The 22,145-nt window shown below is 41.0% G+C and overlaps 3 protein-coding genes across 7 annotated transcripts in view; 2 read left to right on the forward strand and 1 right to left on the reverse strand.

Moving 5' to 3' along the window:
• The first annotated feature begins 117 nt into the window (after positions 1-117).
• On the forward strand, positions 118-4,846 carry LOC306879072 (eukaryotic translation initiation factor 4 gamma 1-like). Of its 2 annotated transcripts, none has more exons than XM_079431773.1 (5): positions 118-280; positions 1,915-2,296; positions 2,380-2,520; positions 3,830-4,066; positions 4,283-4,846. In XM_079431773.1, exons 2-5 carry the CDS (start codon positions 1,976-1,978, stop codon positions 4,409-4,411), a joined length of 828 nt encoding a protein of 275 aa, XP_079287899.1. In that variant the 5' UTR covers positions 118-280; positions 1,915-1,975; the 3' UTR covers positions 4,412-4,846. The 2 variants fall into 2 exon arrangements, with proteins under 2 accessions (XP_079287899.1, XP_079287900.1); XM_079431774.1 differs by having other exon boundaries at positions 151-280; positions 1,792-2,296; positions 4,283-4,819.
• LOC306879073 (granzyme K-like) lies at positions 4,823-6,473 on the reverse strand. Of its 2 annotated transcripts, none has more exons than XM_079431776.1 (5): positions 6,345-6,473; positions 6,155-6,269; positions 5,654-5,792; positions 5,309-5,563; positions 4,823-5,207 (listed from the first exon to the last, which is right to left on the reverse strand). In XM_079431776.1, exons 1-5 carry the CDS (start codon positions 6,406-6,408, stop codon positions 5,037-5,039), a joined length of 744 nt encoding a protein of 247 aa, XP_079287902.1. In that variant the 5' UTR covers positions 6,409-6,473; the 3' UTR covers positions 4,823-5,036. The 2 variants fall into 2 exon arrangements, with proteins under 2 accessions (XP_079287902.1, XP_079287901.1); XM_079431775.1 differs by having other exon boundaries at positions 6,125-6,269.
• A 2,374-nt stretch (positions 6,474-8,847) lies between these two features.
• LOC306879345 (E3 ubiquitin-protein ligase TRIM39-like) overlaps positions 8,848-22,145 on the forward strand; it is a gene marked incomplete at its 3' end in the record, with an annotated part of 33,124 nt that continues 19,826 nt past the window's right edge. For 2 of the 3 annotated variants that reach the window (XM_079432194.1, XM_079432196.1), the window contains exons 1-2: positions 8,850-8,942; positions 10,229-10,321. In XM_079432194.1, the coding sequence (XP_079288320.1) occupies positions 10,249-10,321 (73 nt within the window). In that variant the 5' untranslated portion in view covers positions 8,850-8,942; positions 10,229-10,248. Of the gene's footprint in view, positions 8,943-10,228; positions 10,322-10,667; positions 11,222-11,376; positions 11,473-13,433; positions 13,668-13,761; positions 13,901-14,314; positions 14,342-14,499; positions 15,048-22,145 lie in introns of those variants that run through there. The other variant, XM_079432195.1, reaches the window with a different exon arrangement.

Genomic DNA, 22,145 nt, shown 5'->3' on the forward strand with positions numbered 1-22,145 from the left:
TAAGGGGGATCATTTTGTTTGTATGATTGAGAAACTCCCAGCAGTTTGAAAACACCCACAAATTCAGAAACGCCCTCTTTTACTCTGCAGAGACCTCAATCTCTGAACCAACACACAACTACAGGAGGAGCTCTGACATCACTGTAGTTCAGTGAGGGGTTCAGAGAAAGTGAAACTAACTTGATCAACAACAATATGGACGCCTGAAATGATCAATCTCTATAAACAACAAAATATTGAGTCATTTAAAGGCCCTTGTGAACACATCTGATACTCACCGGTAAGTGACAGAAATATAAGAGAAATTTTCCTTAACTAATATAAGTTGAACAGAAGCAGGTTTAAACGTGCCAAATACTCAGCTGCTTTAAGTGTTTACTGCACTGAAATGGTATCAGAATTGTATTAAAATTATGTAATTTGACTGGTTGTAAAGCAAAGTTTGGTGTTTCTGTCATTTTGTCACACGACATAAAGACAAACAGGAAAGAAACAGGAAGTAAATGACCTGCAGACAAACTGAACACAATCCTGCTACATGAGAGATAGCGTATCGAACATTTCCCTCCAGTCAATAACCCAGAAAAACACTATACGTGTTCAGGATTTTATATAGATAATAAAATCATTTCAGTTTAACAAGAATAATTCTTGTTGTGTATTTATTTACTTATTTGGTAAGTGGTCGTGTAATGAGCTTCACATTTGGGTCCTGATCAGCTTGTCTGGGTTCATTTTACAAGAATGAGCAGCCAGGGGTGGTGTTTCCGTATTGCAGAGTATGGCAGAGTATGGCAGGGTATGGCAGGGTATGGCAGAGTATTGCAGAGTGTGGCAGAGTATGGCAGAGTATGACAGAGTATTGCAGAGTATGGCAGAGTATGGCAGGGTATGGCAGAGTATTGCAGAGTATGGCAGAGTATTGCAGAGTATGGCAGAGTATGGCAGAGTATTGCAGAGTATGGCAGCTGCCACAAGTCCAGTCAGGTGTGCCATGGAAAATTACCTTTCCAATGATATATAGTTTGTGATGATTACATTAGGATTTAACTGTAATATAGTGAAGTAAAGTTAGCTGACGGTTCTAAATACTGTCTTAAGCATTTTCTTCATTACGATTTCTAAAGGGACGAAAACGCTTAACATGCAATTAAACAAATGCATTAATATTCTGGCCTCATCTGCATGTCTTTTTAGCATCACTGTCTTACTACATTAAACCAGCATTTTAAAATGCTACAAAACTTTTCACAAACTTCTAGGGATTTAAATTTAGTTGTCATTTGTTGAAATAAATGTGTCTGTCTCCTGAATGTGACCCACAATCTCTGATTCTCCTCCGTGGCCATAGAAAAATGAATATTTACAATGACAACAATTATACTTAATTAAAACCTTTCCAACAAAGAAATGGATGGACTTCTGTCATCTTGTCGAACAAACACTTTATTTGGATAATCTACCATATGACGGCTGAAGCAGCAGGTGCATTTTGCAACTGCAGCATATGAAATACGAATTGAGCAAACTTATGATATCGTACCGTTTGAAATATAATAAATACTGGTATTTTTTCAGTACCGGTATACCGCGTATCCCTAAAACATATTAATAGCAGCAGAAATGTAGTTCAGGGAACGTACATACATTACAATGAAACGAAATATTATATCAAACATTGCCTTTTTTATTTTCATTTTAACATATTAATAGAACAATAGAATAAAGACCAAAGATTACCTGTTAGATTTACCCCCAAAACGAATTATATCTTATGTTTATCCACGACAGAGTCACCTATCGAGAAGAAACAAAGCAACCTCGGCGTCCGATCTCAGGCCTTCCGCTCCTTGAGTTCTCTCCAGCGCTGGAAATAGTTATAAGTATAATGCATATATTTCTCTGTCTCACTAGCCATCCGGTCTGAGGCCCTAGTCGTTCAGGTCAAGGTCAGTGCGGGAAGGAGCCGTGGAAGATGATCTCGAGTGTTTCCCTCACTGAAGACGCCCAGCTGAATGAAGGAGAGAAGGCCTGGAAACCGTCAGTGAAGCACAGTGGCCGCGCAGATGAGGACGAGCCCGAGTTCTTGAAGACACAGGAGCTGTTCAGACGCCTGCAGAGAGTGTTGAACAGACTGACCCCGCAGACGTTCCAGCCGCTGATGAAGCAGATGACAGAACTGACCATCGACACAGAGGAGCGTCTGAAAGGAGTGGTCGAGCTCATCTTTGAGAAGGCCATTTCTGAGCCCAACTTCTCTGTCACCTGCGCCAACATGTGCCGCGGCCTTATGGGGGTGAGTGTGAGCCAAATACTGTGAACGCAAAAGCAGCTCCTGCAGCATCTAGTTTGTGTTTTATCGTCTGTCTCTCATCGCAGCTGAAAGTTCCCACCACAGATAAACCTGGAGTGACGGTGAATTTCAGGAAGCTGCTGCTGAATCGTTGTCAGGTAGAGTTTGAGAAGGACAAAAATGATGAAACGTTTGAGAAGCAGAAGGAGCTGGATGCCGCCACAGGGGTATGAACAACACACACACACACACACACACACCTGAGCGGACTGATATAGGGGTTGCATGAGCTTTCTGCTTTTAGATTCTCCGCTAAACTTCAGACTTCATTAAGAACATGCGCCAAACAGACGCACAATGAAATAGCAATAACTGACTAAAATAGACATTTTGCTGAAATATTTGTAGTTAATAAACAATAAATGTTGCATATGTAGAATTGTAAACCTACTAGTAAGTGTATTTGTATGAAAGCACTAACTGTAATGTCACTGTAATGGGGTAATCAAAACAGCCTTTTTACTCAATTAGTCTGCTTTTTCATTATTTTCATTTTTAGTTTAGTTCAATTTAACTTCTGCTTTAAAAGCATTATTTTTGTTTTTAGATTGCAATGTTATAATGTTACAATGTAATGTGATTTTAACCCTTTTTTAACATAATATATGCCTATGGTTACATTCTGTTTGTTTAATCCAAATACAGAAGTGTATAAATGAGATATATACCGCAAATCAGCTAAAAAATGCAGATATATGAATGTTTGCTCATATCGCCCAGCCCTAGTTTGTGTGTTTGTGTGTGTAATAAACTATTATTATTATTATTATAAATATATAAAACAAAATAAGAAATATTACTTTTGTAAAATTTCCCTGTAAAATAAAAGACTATTTAAGATTTTGATAATAATACAATTATTATTGTTCTTATTATTTAATAAAAATGTAAGTATTAATATAACCATTATTGTTGTTCTTATTTAAAAAACAGAAAACAAAATAAATACTACTATTGGAATATTACAGTGTAATAATAAATATATATTTATTTACATTTTTACTGTATTAGTATTGTTTTTTGTTTTTTTTGTATTTTACTTTTTTGATTATAAGTCAGTATAACGATTGATATAAAAGTATGAAACAAAATAAATATTAATATTATAATATTTCATTGTAAAAATTTAAAAATGAAGAATTTAAGAAATTAATTGATTTTACAATACCAATATTTATTGCTGGCTTAATTTTTTCAAATGTTAAATCGTGGGGGGGGGGGGGCACACCCTTCATTCTAACACATGCAGTCTATGTATTTAAATAATCCGCAGCTTTTGTTGTTTCATAATCAGCAACTTCAAAGAGCACGACATACTGTCACGTTTGACTGCTGTTCTAAACGTATTATGATTTGCAATTACGATTCATATCAAGAAGACACTATGCAAATATGTGTATATTTATATTCTTATTTATGTTCTATGTAAATACAAATATATACATATTTGCATTTGTCCTGCCTCTGCCCCTTCAGGAAGAGGAGAAGCAGAGGCTGAAGGAGGAGCTGGAGGATGCCAAAGACAAAGCCCAGCAACGGTCGCTAGGCAACATCAAGTTCATTGGGGAGCTGTTCAAGCTGAGGATGCTGACGGAGGCCATCATGCACGACTGCATCGTCAAACTGCTGAAGAAGCAGGAGGAGGAGAGTCTGGAGTGTGTCTGCTGCCTGCTGTCCACCATCGGGAAAGAGCTGGACTTCAAGATGGCCAAGGTGACACACGCTCATTACATAACTTTTAAAAAAATGTAAATTTAAAATTGTATATAGAATAATAAAAATAAAAAGTAATAAAAACAACAGAAACATACAACAAAATTAAAAATGTAAATGATAAAATACATAATGATGTTAAAATATATTATTTAAAATATTTATTTCAATAATATATAATTTAAGACTCACGTTGTATTTTTTTTGTCTTTTCAGCCCCGAATGGATCAATATTTTAACCAGATGGAGAAAATTATTAAGGAGCAGAAAACCTCTTCCAGAATTCGCTTCATGCTGCAGGACTTGCTTGATTTACGACGGGTAAACAATTGGAATAGACTCTAAGTGTGTGATTATTTACTTCTATTATTTCTTATTCCTGGCATTATGGTGAACAGTTCAGTGATGCACATTATTCTAAATGAAATGCTTGGTGCCTTAATCGTTTAATTAAAATGAAATAACTTTTTTAAAAATATTTATTTTATGTTTTTGAATGAAGTCTCTTCTGCTCACCAATGCTGCATTTATTGGATCAAAAATACAGTAAAAAAAAAAAAAACAGTGACGTATTATTATAATTTAAAATAACTGTTTGGTTTGTGAATATCTGTTCAAATGTAAAAAAAAAACATAAAAAGAAATATGATTCCTTTTCATGAGTTTCACCAGAAATTGTTGGTCATCTTCCGGTCTTTGTTTAACTATAACAAGAGTGTGTCCATCAATAATAAACCCCAGAGGAAAACTATTCTTCATTGAATTTGTTTTAATGCAGTATTGGATACATTTACATGATTTTCAGATAGCTCAATTCTTCTACTTGTTTAAAAATGTGTGAAAAATAATACAGTATTGCTTTGTGAATATATATTTAATCTTAATTCCAAAATATTTTTTTTTCAGTATTTTTGGTTTTGTTACAGCAATCTTACAACCAAAAGTCTATATGCTGGAGATGTTCAGCTTCTTAAAAGGTTGTGCTGTTGAATTGCTTTTTCAGTATGTTATTGATCCAGCGGATGTGTCTTTCGGATAGAAAAGTGTACACAGTTGGTTCCTTGGGATTACCGCATTCTTTTGACCCTGAGACCACTCCAACTATGTTTTTCTTACAGTCCAGTGGTCCACCGGAATCTCCCTGAAAAAGATCACAAGGTTCTCCTTCATTTAGACAGGTATAGGGATGATTTCAGAGAGGCTGCAACCAGCCATAAACGAAAGACCACAATAATGACATACCCAACAGATGCCTCTCTTTTCTTGCTTGTTTCCTGCACACAGCATGTCTTTGGTGATCACAGGATCTCTGTTGTAGTAGCAGTTACACACGTCCCTGTCCACCACTGTCACCTCTAGCATCTGCAGTTTATCAGAAAGTTCCCTGACTTCAGCATTAGTGGTTCCCCAACCTGTCACGACACATTTTGTTCCAGGTGGAACGTCGTGTTCCTTTTTAGGGATTTTTTTAGGTTTCGCTTTCACTTTTTTGCTTAGCTGAAAAAAACAACAACACTCAAATGCATACAGGGAAAAATTCATACACTCACCATGTCTAAACAACAACTACGCTTAATTCATCCTTACCTTAATGAGCATGATGTCATCTCGTTTAGTCTTTACATTGAATGTTTTCGGGTACTCGTACCTGAGGATGCCAACACGCTGAGTGCCTTTACTCAGAGACAGAGATCCTACGAGAACTGTCACAGATGTAATGGGTTTCCTGAAAAAGAAAACGGATTGTATCTTTAATTTAGATTATTATTTTTGTGGAAAAAAATGGAGAAAAAATGAAAAGAGAAAATTAGATGCATGACACCTTTGATTGCATGCTCTTATTTATAGATTTATATTCTTTCCTGAAATATTTTATTACAAGTAAATAAACAAAATAAATAAATAAAAATGAGGAAAAATACTAATTTTACACTATTACAAAATTACTAACATAAAAAAATACTGATTTATAAATGTATATTTTTTTCCTTGAAAGGTTATATTATGCTTCACATAGATATTACAAGTTCATTTGTATGCCCAAAGTGGTTGCCTTACTGTTGGCAATGTGCTGCAGTTAAAACCCACTGGTCTTGAATCAGGATTCCTCCACACACATGGATCTGGTCCTTCTGAATGGACACCATCCATGGTTGAGGTTTCTTGACATCTTTTCCTCCAACAATGGACACCTCGGAGAAATCTGGAATAGAGATTTCAAAGGCGGTTAGAGATTGTGAGCTTTGTAATCAAACTGTAACAGATAAGTAACAATTACCTGCCAATCTGAAAAAGGTGAATGCCAAGAAGTAATATAAAATCACATTTCTGCGAAGATCCATCTTGCTGCCTGTTCTCTCAGCAAAAAGTCAATATGTTTCTTCAGACATCCAACAACATCAAATGTAAGAGCACTGAGGAAATAACTGCTTTTTAATGCACGCTTTGGTTTCTTTGCGGTCAGAGCAACATCAAAAGATGTGGGAGTGTTTGCATGTGATGTGATGCATCTGTTTTTGCACATTTTAACAAGTTCACATTTAGTTCAATTTCTCTGTTTAAAGAATCCAAAACCAACAAAGAAATGCAATTATTTTGCAATAATTACCTTATAATCTACTGTCAACACCTATCTGTAAATGGTGTTCATATGAAAGAAAATCTTTAAAAAGCATTTTAAAGCTGAGGGTGTTGGTAAAAGCTCTACTGATGGTACCTGTAATTTTGACCTATACCTTAATGTACATTGACAGAAAGCCACTTCTATGGGACAATCAATGGACAGCAACTGTTAGTCTTCCTTAGTAAGGGATTGTAATACTTTAAACAAGCTTTTATTTTCTGTGGTTATCGACAATATCGATGTTGCAGATCAAAGAGTCCAACTTTGTCACCATTAAGAGTAAACAGAGAACACTGCAGGATTATTAGATCCTTTCCAAAGTTTTCCTCACCTATTAAAATGAGTCTAAGAGGGGACCTTTGTTACATGAGTTCAGATAATGTCTCTTGAAAGAAGTTGTCTCATCGGGGGACATGTAGCCCTCACCAGAATGTGAAGCTAAAGTGACTAACAGTTTTTCACACCTTCAGAAGTGGAGCAAAGCAGAAAGCACGGCTTCAGTCTCCTGCTGCATGAACCTCAGAAACGTGTGAATCACTGCTGGAGACTCAAATAAAGACTCAGAGGTGTCTATTGAGCTTCATGTCAAGACAGAAGAAGAAAAAAATCTATAGAGCGAAAAATGAGTTACTATACTTGCAAATGAGCACATTTTACTTTCTTTAACAAATATAGAGCTTTTGGAAAACTGATGTTGTAAAGAATTTTAAGAGGACTGGTCAAGAATGTTCACATTATCATATGATAATATCATGAAGCAATAATAATTTAGATTACAATACAGATACATTCACAACAATGATGAACAGCAATAAGTAGCTTCTCAGGTAACCAGTTGTAATTCTGTAAAGGTGAATCAAGTGAGCCGCACAAGTCTTGAAAAGTGAAGCCAACATGTTTTGATCGCCCCCCAGGTGGCTGGTCCCAGTATAGGTCATACATTTCACATAAATAATTTTTTTTCAAAGATGGTTTTTGTCATTGTATGTAGTTTGTATCGCGCTGATGCCTTGAGGATGAGTAAAACATGGACTAATTCTCATTTTTGGGTGAACTAACCCTTTAAACTGATAACTGACTCGGACTTAATTCAAAAACACTTTTGTACTTATTTTACGAATTTTAGTCTTCAGAATGTCTTCTGCGTCATTCAGTTCAATTACATAAATAACTCAGCAATTATGAAACGTTTCCCTGTGTTTACAGTGTATCTGATTGTACACCGTAGTGAAAAAAGCCGGACTAATTGTCAGTGTACTTCAAGTGTGTTAATGATTAGTTAACTTGAAGTGTGCTATTTTGAAACAACTATTTTTGTTCTAAGTATATTTTAGGTCTAATTAAATTATAGTAAAGTATAACTTTAAGTGTATTTAGTGTACTTTTATATGCTAAATTGGAACAACTTCAAGTATACTTAGTACACTTTAAGTTTATGCCTAATTATATGCTTGATTAGTGATATTAAAGTGTACTTTATTGTATCACAAGTACGTTACAAATGAATTATGAGTGTCTTTGAAACACATTATTGTTTAGTAAAAATATGCTAATTTTCCCCCAATGCTGAATCTACTTTTCAAGGTCATTACAGTAAATAACACGACTTCAATGACAGACAGAGACACATTATTAACAGCTTAAACAATGTTTATTTAAACCTCAGATGGTTTTAGTATTGCAAAACATGAAATACACCAACAATGTTAAACAAACAAAAAAACACTGAAAGAAACAAACATTAAAAAATATATATTTTGTAACAGCAGCAACACACAAACTTCACTTTTTTGCTGAATTGCTCTTTATTACACTTGTGCCTGATGGCCGCTCACACATCAGATGTACTTGTGTGTAAAACTCTGCAAGAACAGCATCTGTAACAAAGTAAAGAGGTCAGAGGGCATGCAGAAGTGTATTATTCAGCATGTGATGCACAGCAGCGCCACCAGAGCCAGCAGAGCTGTGTTCAGTGCTGACAATAGAGAGATGTTTTGCTAGATTTACGTGGAAACTCTTCATAAATGTTGCCAAATAATCAAGTCTGCTAAAATATCTTCTTCATGAGCTGACAAAAAGACACACATGAACCAACAGGAGGAGCTCTGACATCACTGTAGTTCAGTGAGAGACTCAGAGAAAACGAAAGAGAAACTTAATCTGCAACAATATGGACGCCTGAAAAGATCAAACTATAAACAACAGAATATTGAGTCGATTAAAGACCCTTGTGAACACATCTGATACTCAGAGGTAAGTGATAGAAATATAATTGTCCTGAACAGGTTTCTGATGGCAGGGGTCTGGTTTAGTAGGGTTTATATCAGACTGGAATGAGTTGAACAGAAGCAGGTTTAAGCGTCAAATACTCAGCTGCTTTAGTTGATTAATTCACTGAAACTGTGTCAGAATTGTATTAACAGTGTGTCATTTGATTGAACAAAGTTCGGTGTTTCTGTCATTTTGTCACATGACATAAAGACTAAAGAAACAGGAAGTAAATAACCTGCTGAAAAACTGAACAAACCTGCTGCATTAACTATTGTGCAATATGTGTTTTAATGATTCATTTTATGGTTGAATAAGTACAATGCTATGAGTAAGTCCTAAACTTTATTTTGTTTTTAAAAATGACGTGTTTAAAACAAAAAGTTAGATTTGTCTCTCTTTTACAATTACAACAACTTTCTCAAATATTTTTGTGCAAAATTATTAGCCAATGCGATTATAAAGGACGTTTCTTCATTTATCTCAGTGTGAAACAATTAGTAAACAAGAAAAAAATAGAAAACAAAATACAAAAATGTAATAATATCTTACTGTCCTTTCAAAGTATTCAGTGGCCAGTGTAGCCACCCTTCTTCTCAATGACTTTCATGAGCCGCCTCTACATACAGTTAGTCAGAGATTTGTTCTCGATCAGTTGTAGAAATACCACCACAGACTCAGAGATGTGTACTGTTTTCCCTCACTGTAAACCTCATGCTTGAGAACGACCCACAAGTTCTCAACTGGGTTCAGATCAGGAGAGGAAGGGAGCAGGACATTATTCTGTCATCTTTGAAGCCTTTTCTGGCAGCCAATCAGTGAATACTTGACTGCATGCGGTGGAGCTTTGTCCTGCATAAAGATCGTGGTCTTTCTGGATGCTGCTGACTTCTTCTTGTATCACTGTTTGAAGAAAGTGTCTTCAAGAAATTGTCAATAGTTTTGGGAATTCATTTTCAGTCCATCTGCAACCTGAAAAGGTCCAAATCTGTAATCTCTTATTAACAATTACACATCACCTGAAAATTATCTTTTTTTTATTTATTTTTTAATATATATTCTTTGTACTTTCTTTAATCTAAACAGCTCAGATTGTTCAGTGAGTTCATGAGTCTGTGTTTCAAATGAATGATTGTGTTTATCTCACTTATAAACAAGGTTTAACTTATTTAATATAAATATTGATATAGTTGTCATGATCTAATTTGATTTTAATTCTAAAAAAGAGAAAATAACTTTTGCTGTAAAATACAATATTTGTTCTTGAAAAGGTTTGAAGAGATAAAGAACGATGGCAGAGTCTTCACCAACATCAACAACAGCAAGAAAAACCAGGAGACAGAGTTATGAATATAATCCTCCAAGTAAGTCAATAACCCAGAAAACACTGAGTGTATGAATGACTTTTACTCTTCTCAAATAATGTTTAATATGTACAGCAGATAATTAAATAATTTCAGCTTATGTCAATATTTCTTGTTAATGTATTTATTAGGTAAGTGGTCATGAAATGAGCTTCACATTAGGGTTTATTTTACAATAATAACCAGCTGACTGAACATGATCTCTTTATATTTGAGTTTCTTTAGTCAGCACTCTTTGTCTCTAAACACTCTTTACATTCATCCAGCTTCACAAGGTGCATCATGGGATTCTTTATAAACAGTATTGAAGGAGTTCACACTAATCCTAAATAATGTCTCTTTCCAGTAATGTCATCCTCCATTAGTTCACTGACTGAGGAGATTCAGTGCTCGATATGTCTGGAGGTGTTCACTGATCCGGTCACGACTCCATGTGGACACAACTTCTGCAAGACCTGTCTGAATAAGTGCTGGGACAACAGCCAGACCTGCAGCTGTCCATACTGTAAAGAAACATTCAAGCAAAGACCTGATCTCAAGACTAATACCACACTCCGAGAGCTCGTAGATCACTGTAAAAAGAAAAGTCCTGAGAAAACAACTGAAGTTCTGTGTGACATCTGTGAGGAAAGAAAGCTGAAAGCCCTGAAGTCGTGTCTGGTGTGTCAGAGCTCTTACTGTGAAACTCATCTGGAGCCTCATTTGAGAGTGGCAGGTTTGAAGAAACACAAACTGATGGAGCCTGTGAGTAATCTGGAGGACTATATATGTCAGAAACATGAGAGACCTCTGGAGCTGTTCTGTAGAGATGATCAGACGTGTGTGTGTTCGTTCTGTACTGCGACTGACCACAAGAACCACAACACTGTTCCTATAGAAGAGGAGAGTCAACAGAAGAAGGTAGAAGTTATTATGCTTTTAAAGCACTGATATCACGAGGAATCAGATTTTATTTAATATTGTGAAATAAAAGCTCATTGTGAAAACATATTGGGATCAGTGTTATGATTTGATCAGTGTTATGATAAATGTGTCTTGTGTTGTTCTCTCTATAGACTGAACTGATGAAGACACAGAAAGACGTGCAGAAGACGATCCAAGACAGAATCAAGAAGATTCAAGACATCAAACACTCAGCAGAAGTCAGAAAAGTGAGTTTAAAAAAATGAAAAAATTAAATACATTTAAATATTATACATAATTGTGTTGCATTAGTATAGTTGGGTAGCTGTGTTCTATTCTGAAGGGCTCATCACTACTGTATGTCCTAGTCCCTTTTAAGGGTTAACCCTCCAGAGTGAGAGCTTTGAAGGAATGAAGGGTGTAGGAAACCAAAACCAGTTCCTTATAAACACTTTTGTGACATTTTACAAGATCTGCATCACAAATCAAATATGCACAAAGGATCATGGAAGTCAAAAATGTCCATCAGTTGTATGCAGTACGGCGGCCATGATACTCTGAAGTGCTCTTCGGAGGCAGATTTATCCTGCTTGAAACTTAGCAGGTGCTTCTCATTTTTTATTTGTGCATCCTCGTGTCCTTTCCTCACTTCCTTCCCTTGAGTGCCGGGTTCACACTGCACGATTCTCAAAGCCGTCAGATCGCTGCTCTTCTCACACCACATGATGGATTGGTGACAGGGATCACACATTACACAACTTCTCAATAAGAAGAATCGCTGACAACTCTGTCAGGTCTACAAACTACGTTTCACAAGCAAGCACACGAGAACTGATAATAATAATAATAATAATAATAATGTAAGATCACGCGGAAGATAGGCATTCTCCGGCAAGAATGTATTTATTCCTGGCAAAAATGGTAGCCTGCAAAAAGCTTGCAGTCCAAGTTGTCTGTACAGTGATTTGCAGTGAAAGATAAAAAAGAAGAATATATTTCCAATCAAAACACATTTCGCACTGCAGTACTGTGAGTCGACAACAGGTCCAGATATTTAGCATGCCAGATAGTTCACAAGCATCAGCAATGCATTGACTCTTCTCTCAGATTGTGTCTTTGATAACACACACTACCCAGTTTTGTCACTGATGGCGATTTCCAAAAAACCATTGGTGAGTGAAAATTGGGGCTAAAATTGTTCAGTGTGAACCTGCCATTAACTCCACCACCTTAAGATGCAAAGGATCCAACGAAGGAGGAATCGAAGGAAAACTTGTCTATTGAAATATTCTTGATCACTGGAGCATCACTTCAGAGCATCATCGGCTGCATTTACGTGATCTGCCATTATGTGTTGAAGTTTGGTTATATAAGACATCCATAATAAATATAATTAAAGCAAGATGCACTGAAAAAAATTATACTAATTTTTTTTAAGGTAAGCGGTTGCAAACAGTTTATTTTAGCTACATTTAGTTTGAAAAAATATGTTGAAAGTTAGTCAACTAAATTTGTTTATATAAATGTAGATGAAATAAATTGATTGCAACCACTTGCCTTAAAACTAAATTAGTATCATTTTTTAGCAGTGTGCCCTGTCAAGATGGTGAACGTGATTTCACGAAGTGCAACATGTTCCTGGTTCAACATCCATATTGATACTGGAACAACATTCAAATCAGCCAATCAGAACTGAGGGATAAGTTTACAGGAAATGTCCATTTTAGCCTTACAACCAGAGCTTCTACACCCTTGTTATTCAACCATCATTTCCCTCTGATTTTAGGGATAAATTATGGGTAGGTTTAGATTTAGGTAAGGATAGGATTAGGTCTATATTTTTGCACAATAATTTTTTTTATATTTTTAATATATACACTGAGCAAAATTATAAATGCAACACTTTTGTTTTTGGCCCTATTTTTCATGAGCTGAACTCAAAGATCTAAGACTTTTTCTATGTACACAAAAGGCTTATTTCTATCAAATATTGTTCACAAATCTGTCTAAATCTGTGTTAGTGAGCACTTCTCCTTTGCCGAGATAATCCATCCACCTAACAGGTGTGGCATATAAAGATGCTGATTAGACAGCATGATTATTGCACAGGTGTACTTTAGGCTGGCCACAATAAAAGGCCTAATAGTAACACAGATTCTTCTCTTAGCAAACACTGCTAATAATTTGTTGACTGTCTCTGGTTGAGCAGAGAAACACAGAGAAGGAGAAAGCAGCCCGTGTGGAGCTCTTCACTGATCTCATCCGCTCCATTGAGAGATATCAGACTGAACTGCTGGAGATGATGGAGGAGCAGCAGAAAGCAGCAGAGAAACAGGAGCAAGAGCTGATTGAAGAGCTGGAGCAGGAGATCACTGAGCTAAAGATGAGAAACACTGAGCTGGAGCAGCTCTCACACACTGAAGATCACCTCCACCTCCTACAGGTCAGTCAACATGATCTCTCTGATCAATGATAATGCTGTATATGACACCATAACACTCCCCATGCTGAAGGATTGCTCCTCTCTCCTGCTGTAGATTCACTCATCCCTGTGCAGCTCTAGAAACACCAGGAACTGGCCTGAGATCAGTATGAAGACTGATGAGAGTCTGGAGACTCTGAGGAGAGCTCTGAACCAACTGAAGGACACTATAGATGACAAACTCACACAAACTGGTACATCAATACATACACTGATCAGATAGAAACATGATGATTTATTCAATTCTTTAAATATACGGTAGATTGGGAGAAAACGCCCTCCTTAAGAACTGTGTAATTCTTTTCTGTGAAACAAAAGTTAAATGTGTTCAGAAAAGTTATCATAGTTTTAGTGACAATGACACAAATTATAAACAAAGTATGAAAAATGTTCAGAGTTTTTATGTTATTAGATTTTTATAAAAAATGTCATTTGTACTAAGGGGCTGTTTTACCCCACCTACTGTATGGAGCAAAACACCCCCATGGGTGGGGTACAATGCACCCCAGTCTAAAGCAATTTGCTTTAAACAATTACAGCAAAATCAGAGTACAGTTGTTCCTAACCTTTAGGTCTGATTATGTGTTTCTTGTCATGTGTCTCTACAGAGCTGAAGTGGATGCAGCAGTATGCAGGTACAGTGTGCTGTCTGCACTACACTAGTTTACATTCATACACTCACAGATTCATTACTGCTCTACAATCTGATTAAACACTGGATTAAATATTAGAAACATCATCATCACAGAATCTGTGTATTGTGAAGTTTGATTGATATTCTGTGTTTTCTCAGTGGATGTGACTCTGGATCCTGATACAGCTCATCCTGAACTCATTCTGTCTGATGATGGAAAACAAGTGAGACAAGGAGACATTAGACAAAAACTCCCAGACAAACCAGAGAGATTTGATAAATGTGCCTGTATCCTGGGAAAGGAGGGATTCTCCTCAGGGAAATTTTATTTTGAGGTGCAGGTGAAGGGAAAGACTGATTGGGATTTAGGAGTGGCCAGAGAATCCATTCACAGGAAGGGAAAGATCACAGCAAGTCCCAGAAATGGATACTGGACTGTGATTCTGAGGAATGAAGATGAATATATAGCCTGTGATGATTCTCCTGTCTCTCTGTCTCTGAGAGTGAAGCCGCAGTGGGTCGGTGTGTTTGTGGATTATGAGGAGGGTCTGGTCTCCTTTTATGATGTGGAGTCCAGCTCTCATATCTACTCTTTCACTGCTCAGTCTTTCACTGAAAAACTCTATCCATATTTTGGCCCATCCTTAAACTATGGAGGTAAAAACTCAAGCCCACTGATCATCACACATGTCTATTATAATAAATGAATATATACTCCTAAAATGAAATACAAGATTAAAATAATTAATGTTAAAATAAATGTTTATAATTACAACTTTGAAAACATTTTGTGCTGCTACTTTTTATCAATTGTTTTAAATCTATATGCTATAATTGCATTTTCTCATGTTCTGTGATATTACTGTAATACATCAGATGGTAATACCTTGATATGTATCATAGAACTGTATGATTACTATATTTATTTAATCAAAAGCAGCACTCAGATCTAATAAAACTAAAGCCATGGATTTCTCAGAGTCAGTTTCTGTAAAGATATCACTTGAGATTCTTAAAAGGGCAGATTCAGTACTGTGTAAAGCTTTTAAGCCAGATTGAAACATCTCATGAACAGAATTAGCAGTCAGATAAGATTGTAATTGAGTCAAGACAATTTTCTCAAGGATCTTTGAGATAAAGGGTAGATTAGAAACAGGACGAAAATTGGAAAGAGGAAGGATCCAGGTTTGGTTTTTTAAGATATGGCGTCACCACAGCACATTTAAGACTGTTAGGGAAGGAACAACAGAAGTATACAAACATTTGTTAATAACCAATAACAGACCAGAAACAACTGTGTCCATGATTTGTCTAAGAAAAAGAGGAGGAATTATATCTTGAGGGAAGATAGCTGGTTTTAGGTGACCGACAATTTCAATAAAAAAAGCAAGCTCTCCAAGCGGTGTCGGTCCCGCTTTTGCCGAAGCAGAGCGGTGGCTGCACTCGTGGGGCTCGAAACCTTTCGTCCCGGCCATTCGTTCCCGCGGGAACTGAGTGAGCGCGGGTACGCGGCGATGCCGCGGGTTGAACAGACACTTGCGAGCTATCTGTCTCCCTCGTTGAAGGCTCCTGCCCTGGTTGTGGGCAGAGGGTATGCGCGCTCTCTAAACTCAGGTGGCTGCTGGGCGGGCGCAGCCTCCTCCGCATACCAGCTCCTCGCACAAAAAGGTCCTGACGGGGCGAGCCCCAGGACCGTGGATGGCGACCCCTACTGGGGTGGAGCGGCTTACACCGTGGCACACGGTGACCGTCTCCCCTCAGGTGCTCTCCGGGGACTTGTCTGCCAACCCTGCAGTTGTTTCAGGGCACAGCGTGTCCCAGCGAGTGTTTCTCTCAGGTTTTTCCGCCTGTGAATACAGCGGGCCTGGGAAACTCGCCTTAGCCGCCAGATCACGCGTCTCCTTCCGGTGCGTTGCATTGAGACAGCGGTCTGGCCACTTCTCTGACACCAGAGGTCAGTCTCGAGAGACTGATTCCCTTAGTAGATCATTGGGCAGCGAGCTGCCGAATGTATCTCTTTGGGTCCTGCCTTGCAGGGTCTGGTTCGTTCAGAGGTCCTGACGGGCGAGCCCCAGGACTACGGAGGACGACCCCTACTGGGGTGGAGCGGCTTGCACCGCGGCACACGGTGACCGTCTCCCCTCGGTGCCCTCCGGGGATTTGTCTGTCAACCCTGCAGTTCCAGGGCACAGCAGGTCCCAGCGAGTGTTACTCTCAGGTTCTTCCGCCTGTGATTTCAGCGGGCCTGAGAAACTCGCCTCAGCTGCCAGATCGCGCGTCTCCTGCCGGTGCGCCGCAGCGAGGCAGTGGTCTGGCCGCTTCTCTGACACCAGAGGTCAGTCTCGAGAGACTGATTCCCTTAGTAGATCATTTGGCAGCCTGGCAGCGACTGCCGAATGTGTCTCGTTGGGTCCTGCGGACGATAGAGATTGGCTATTGCATCCAGTTCGATGGGCTACCTCCGCCATTCAACGGTGTTTGTGTGACTGCGGTCCGCCCCAAGCAGGCTCTGGTTTTGGAACAAGAAGTCGATACTTTGCTGAGGAAGGAAGCCATCGAGTTGGTTCCTCCTCACGAAGTCCACGCCGGCTGCTACAGCCGGTACTTCATTGTTCCAAAGAAGGATGGGGGGCTGAGGCCCATACTAGATTTGAGTCTTCTGAACCGCTCAGCCAGAAAGCTGAAGTTCAAGATGCTTACTGTCAGGCAGATCGTGTCTCAAATCAGGTCCGAGGACTGATTTGTCACGATAGACCTCAAAAGATGTCTGTTTCCATGTACCCATCCTTCCCTCTCACAGGGAGTTCCTGAGGTTCGCTTTCGGGGGCAAAGCGTATCAGTATCGGGTTCTTCCCCTCGGCCTAGCACTCTCACCCCGCACTTTCACCAAGTGTGTGGATGCGGCTCTGGTCCCGTTGCGATTGCAGGGCATCCGTATACTCAATTATATCGACGATTGGTCGATCCTCGCTCAATCAGAGCGGGTGGCGTTGCGGCATCGAGGTGTCGTTCTCGCCCACATGAAAGTCTTGGGGTTAAGACTAAACGCCAAGAAGAGTGTGCTTTCTCCAGTTCGGAGAACCACTTATCTAGGCGTAGTGTGGGATTCGATGAGTCGATCCTCACGACAGTCATGAGAGTACGAGAAGGCCAGCCACTCACTGTCAAGCAGTTTCAGAGGCTGCTTGGGCTCATGGCAGCTGCGTCCAACGTGATTTCGTCGGCCTGCTGTACATGAGGCCCCTACAGTGGTGGCCCAAGACCAAGGGGGTTTCCCTGAGGGGAAACCTGCTCCGCGCTGTCAAAGTGTCACGCCGCTGTCCGTGCCTTAAACATGTGGAGGAAACCTTGGTTCTTGTCTCAGGGCCCGGTGTTGGGAGCTCCTGTCGCCGCGTCTCGCTTGCCACGGATGCTTCCCTCACCGGTTGGGGTGCGGTCATGAGTGGCCACCCTGTCTGTGGAGTGGTCGCCACCTGACGTGGCATATCAACTGGCTAGAGATCCTAGCTGTGTTCCGTGCACTCAAGCACTTTCTCCCAGACCTAAGAGATCACCACGTGCTGGTCCGCACCGACAGCACGGCAGTGGTTTCTTACATCAACCACCAAGGAGGTCTGCGGTCGCGCCCCTTGTATAAGCTGGCACACCAGATCCTTGTGTGGTCCCAGGGCAACCTCCTATCACTGAGAGCTGTGCACATTCCTGGGCATATTTATGTGGGAGCAGGCGTCCTGTCGAGACAGGGGCCGAGGCCTGGGGAATGGATGCTTCACCCCGAGGGGTGAAGCAGATTTGGAGGTACAGACCTGGCTGAGGCTTCGTCTGTACATCTCTCCCCCCGATCGCTCTGCTCCCGGGAGTTCTGGCGAGAGTGTGCTGGGACACGGTCAGTCTACCGTTGGTAGCGCCGTTCTGGCTGGGCCGAGTATGGTTCTCGGACCTGATTTCTCTCCTCGACGGCACCCCGTGGCCGGTTCCGATCAGGAGAGATCTTCTCTCACAGGCCAGGGGCACCACTGTGCACCCTCGCCCGGAGTTGTGGAAGCTGTGGGTGTGGCCTCTGAGGGGGCACAAGTCATAGCTTCCGGTCTGTCAACCGAGTTTGTCGAGACCATCCTCCAATCCGGAATCCCTCCACGAGGAAACTGTACGCCTTGAAGTGGAAACTCTTCACTTCTTGGTGCGGGGACCGCCAGCTCGACCCAGTCAACTGCCCGATTCGCCCAGTCCTGGAGTTCCTGCAGGCCTGTTTCTCCACAGGGTTAACCCACTCCACTATTAAGGTCTATGTGGCAGCTATCTCGTCGTACCACGCCCTTATCGGTGGCCAGTCAGTGGGTAGACACCCCCTGGTTACACGTTTCCTCCGCGGTGCGCTGAGGCTGAGGCCGCCTGTACGATCCCGTGGGACCTGGCTGTGGTACTGGAGGCTTTGTGCAAGGCACCCTTTGAGCCCATTGAAGAGATAACGGATAGACTCCTCACCATCAAGACGTCTTCTTGTTGGCCATCACTTCTCTGAGGAGGGTGAGTGACCTTCAGGCCCTGTCTGCGGCCCTTTCGTGCATTGACTTTGCGCCCAGTTCGGCAAAAACCTTTCTCTACCCCCGTGCGGGGTACGTACCGAAGGTTCCGACGGTCGTACCACAGCCAGTCGTACTCCAGGCCTTCTGTCCTCCTCCCTTCAGGGAGCCAGACCAGGAAAGGCACAACTGTATGTGTCCAGTGCGAGCACTGGACGCATACATCCACAGAGCTGCCCTGTGGAGAAAGTCGGACCAACTGCTCGAGTGCTTTGGTCTGCCTAAGAGGGGTCTTCCTGCCACGAAGCCCACTCTTAGGAGGTGGATAGTGGATGCCATCCATCTGGCATACAAGGCCTCTGAGCGTCCCCCGTTGTCGGGAGTCAGAGCGCACTCAACACGAGGTGTGGCGGCCTCCAAGGCCTTCTGGGCAGGTGTCTCTATTCAGGACATCTGCGATGCTGCTGGATTGTCCATGCCCCTGACATTTTCCAGGTTCTATAACCTCGACATCCGAGCCACTCCAGGCTCCTCCGTCCTCTCAGCCTGTCACCAGGCAGGGACTTGTCAGTCTGGCGGCGTTGGTATAGCGTTCCCATATGCGTTTTGACGCAGCTCGAAGTTCCTGGAAGGGAACGTACCAGGTTACGTATGTAACCCAGGTTCCCTGAAGGGAACGAGAGCTGCGTCTCGTGCCACACTTCCGGCATCCCTGCCAGCGCTTGCTTCATGACTTGAAGCTGACGCCGGCTCCGCCGCACGTGCTTATATACTTCCTGGTTGTGACGTCACCCCGCCCGTGATGCCGCGCCCTTCCATTGGACTAGTTGTAGACGATATTCAGAGCGTCGGTCACGCTGATGGCGTTCCCATATGCATTTTGACGCAGCTCTCGTTCCCTTCAGGGAACCTGGGTTACATACGTAACCTGGCACGGTCTCTATCAATTCGTCTTCGGATGATCTAATTGAGAGTGTATATTATATGTTGATACCTATGCAACATATAAGTGTTCTAAGAATCTTTAATAGTTTGTATATCAACCTCCAATCCGGTTCATATGCAAATTACCATGCATGGAGACAAAGAGTTGTAAACTTTCCCTCCAAAAGTTCAAGTCACCATAGGCCCTTTGACTCCCAGAGGTGTGACCTCTATAGCAGATAAAGCTCTCACGTAAGTGATGCCCTGGCAGTCTGCCGTTTTGTTAAATCCTAAGAGGATGTGAGCTAGAACTTTTTCTGGACCCTCTAAGTTTTTGTGCCAGGCCATGCGGCCTTGACTTTCCATTCAACCAAGGATCCTCGGACCTCAGCAGATCTCTTTCTTAGCTCTTTTCCACTCTCTACCTGGAAAGAACATTTCTACCTCAGATCATCTTTGGAATATAGACCCTGTTATAAACGGTGCTGATGGTTTTACTCAGGTGGTTAAATGACTTTTTCCATAACTGCATTCTCTGGTTTTCCTGATGGCTTCATCCATCAACTCTCATTTCAAGTCAAGTCAAGTTGAGCTTTATTGTCATTCCGCTACATGTGGGGACATACAGTGGAACGAAATGTCATACCTCGCAGGACCACAGTGCTACATAAATACAGACATACAACAATGAAGTAAAAAAACACTATAAACCTATACACAACTAACCTACTGACAGATTTTAACTATAAGTATACTATATATATATATATATATATATATATATATATATAAGTATTTACCCTATACAAACTAAAAAATAAAAGGTAAAAAATACAAACTATACGAATGCTTCACATAAATATTTACCCTATACAAACTAGAAAATAAAAGATAAAAAAATACAAACTATACGAAAGCTTCACATAAATATTTACCCTATACAAACTAACAAATAAAAGATAAAAAAATACAAACTATACGAATGCTTCACAAATACTGTACACATGTACAGTATTTGTGAAGCAAGGAGAAACATTTTGAGTCAAGCAGCTGGTTAGGGAACAGTGCATGAGCATGTAAACATACATATATTGCTGAGTCTTTTGTGGGATTGTGTACACGCAGCATTTTGTGTAAAGTGTCTAGTGCACATAGAGGAGAGAGTGTTACTACAGGTGGTTTGTACAGGCCCACTCACCTGTGTGTAGCACACTTCGAATTGCACAAAAAAAAGTTTCATATAGTTTTTTCTTTGGTGTGGTAAGGTTGGGGGGGGGGTCCATGTTTCAGGAGGTAGGGGTTTTCATGGGGTTTCAGAGGGGGCAGGATTTTTTGAGTTCAGGGCTCTCACAGCCTGGGGGAAAAAGCTGTTGAGCAGTCTGGCGGAGAGGGCTCTCATGCTCCGGTACCGTCTTCCTGATGGTAGGAGCTGCAAGAGACTGTGGGAGGGATGGGTGGAGTCCTTCACGATGCAGTTGGTTTTGCTGGAGCATCGTGCAAGGAAAATGTCCAGGAAGGAGGGGAGAGGGGCACCGATGATCTTTGCAGGTGTGTTCACTGTCTGCTGGAGGGTCTTGCGGTCAGCAGCACTGCAGTTCCCGTACCAGACAGTGATGCAGCTGGTCAGCACACTCTCAATGGTGCCCCTGTAGAATGTGGAGGGAGACTTGCTCTTTTCAGCCGGCGGAGAAAGTGTAGGCGCTGTTGTGCCTTTTTGGAGAGTGACATGGTGTTGGTGGTCCAGGTGAGATCCTCTGTGATGTGCACCCCCAGGAATTTAGTGCTACTGACTCTCTCCACAGTCGAGCTGTCAATGGTCAGTGGGGGGTGGTCAACGGAGTTTCTACTGAAGTCCATCACAACCTCCTTTGTCATCTCCACATTGAGGGACAGATTGTTAGTGCCACACCATTCAGCCAGCTGTGCCACTTCCTCTCTGTAGTGCGTTTCATCGTTGTTGCTGATGAGACCTACCACTTTTGTGTCATCAGCAAACTTGATGATGTGGTTGGAGCTGAACTTGGCAGTGCAGTCGTGGGTCAGCAGTGTGAAGAGCAGCGTGCTGGGCGCAAAGCCTTGTGGGGCACCTGTCCTCAGTGTGCTAGTGCTCAAGGTGTTGTAGTCGACACGGACTGACTGAGGTCTTCCGGTTAGAAAGTCCAGGATCCAATTACAAAGGGAATTGTTCAGGCCCAGCAGGTTTAGTTTCTTTATGAGCTGTTGTGGGATTATTGTGTTCAATGCCGAGCTGAAGTCAATGAGCAGCATTTTAACATAGGAGTCTTTATTTTCTAGGTGGGTAAGAGCCAGGTGGAGGGTGGAGGAAATTGCATCGTCCGTAGAGCGGTTTGGACGGTA

The sequence above is a fragment of the Barbus barbus genome, assembly GCF_936440315.1.
Source record: "Barbus barbus genome assembly, chromosome: 13".
NCBI lineage: Eukaryota > Metazoa > Chordata > Actinopteri > Cypriniformes > Cyprinidae > Barbus > Barbus barbus.

Excerpts from the sequence above, each read along its gene's own strand:
- LOC306879072 (XM_079431773.1), top strand. The coding sequence starts at position 1,976 with ATGATCTCGAGTGTTTCCCTCACTGAAGACGCCCAGCTGAATGAAGGA. Across the intron at positions 2,297-2,379 it reads TGTGCCGCGGCCTTATGGGG|CTGAAAGTTCCCACCACAGA; the intron begins GTGAGTGTGAGC and ends CTCTCATCGCAG. Across the intron at positions 2,521-3,829 it reads AGCTGGATGCCGCCACAGGG|GAAGAGGAGAAGCAGAGGCT; the intron begins GTATGAACAACA and ends CTGCCCCTTCAG.
- LOC306879073 (XM_079431775.1), bottom strand. The coding sequence starts at position 6,408 with ATGGATCTTCGCAGAAATGTGATTTTATATTACTTCTTGGCATTCACC. Across the intron at positions 5,793-6,124 it reads ACTGCAGCACATTGCCAACA|GAAACCCATTACATCTGTGA; the intron begins GTAAGGCAACCA and ends TTTCTTTTTCAG. Across the intron at positions 5,208-5,308 it reads AAAAGAGAGGCATCTGTTGG|GGAGATTCCGGTGGACCACT; the intron begins GTATGTCATTAT and ends GATCTTTTTCAG.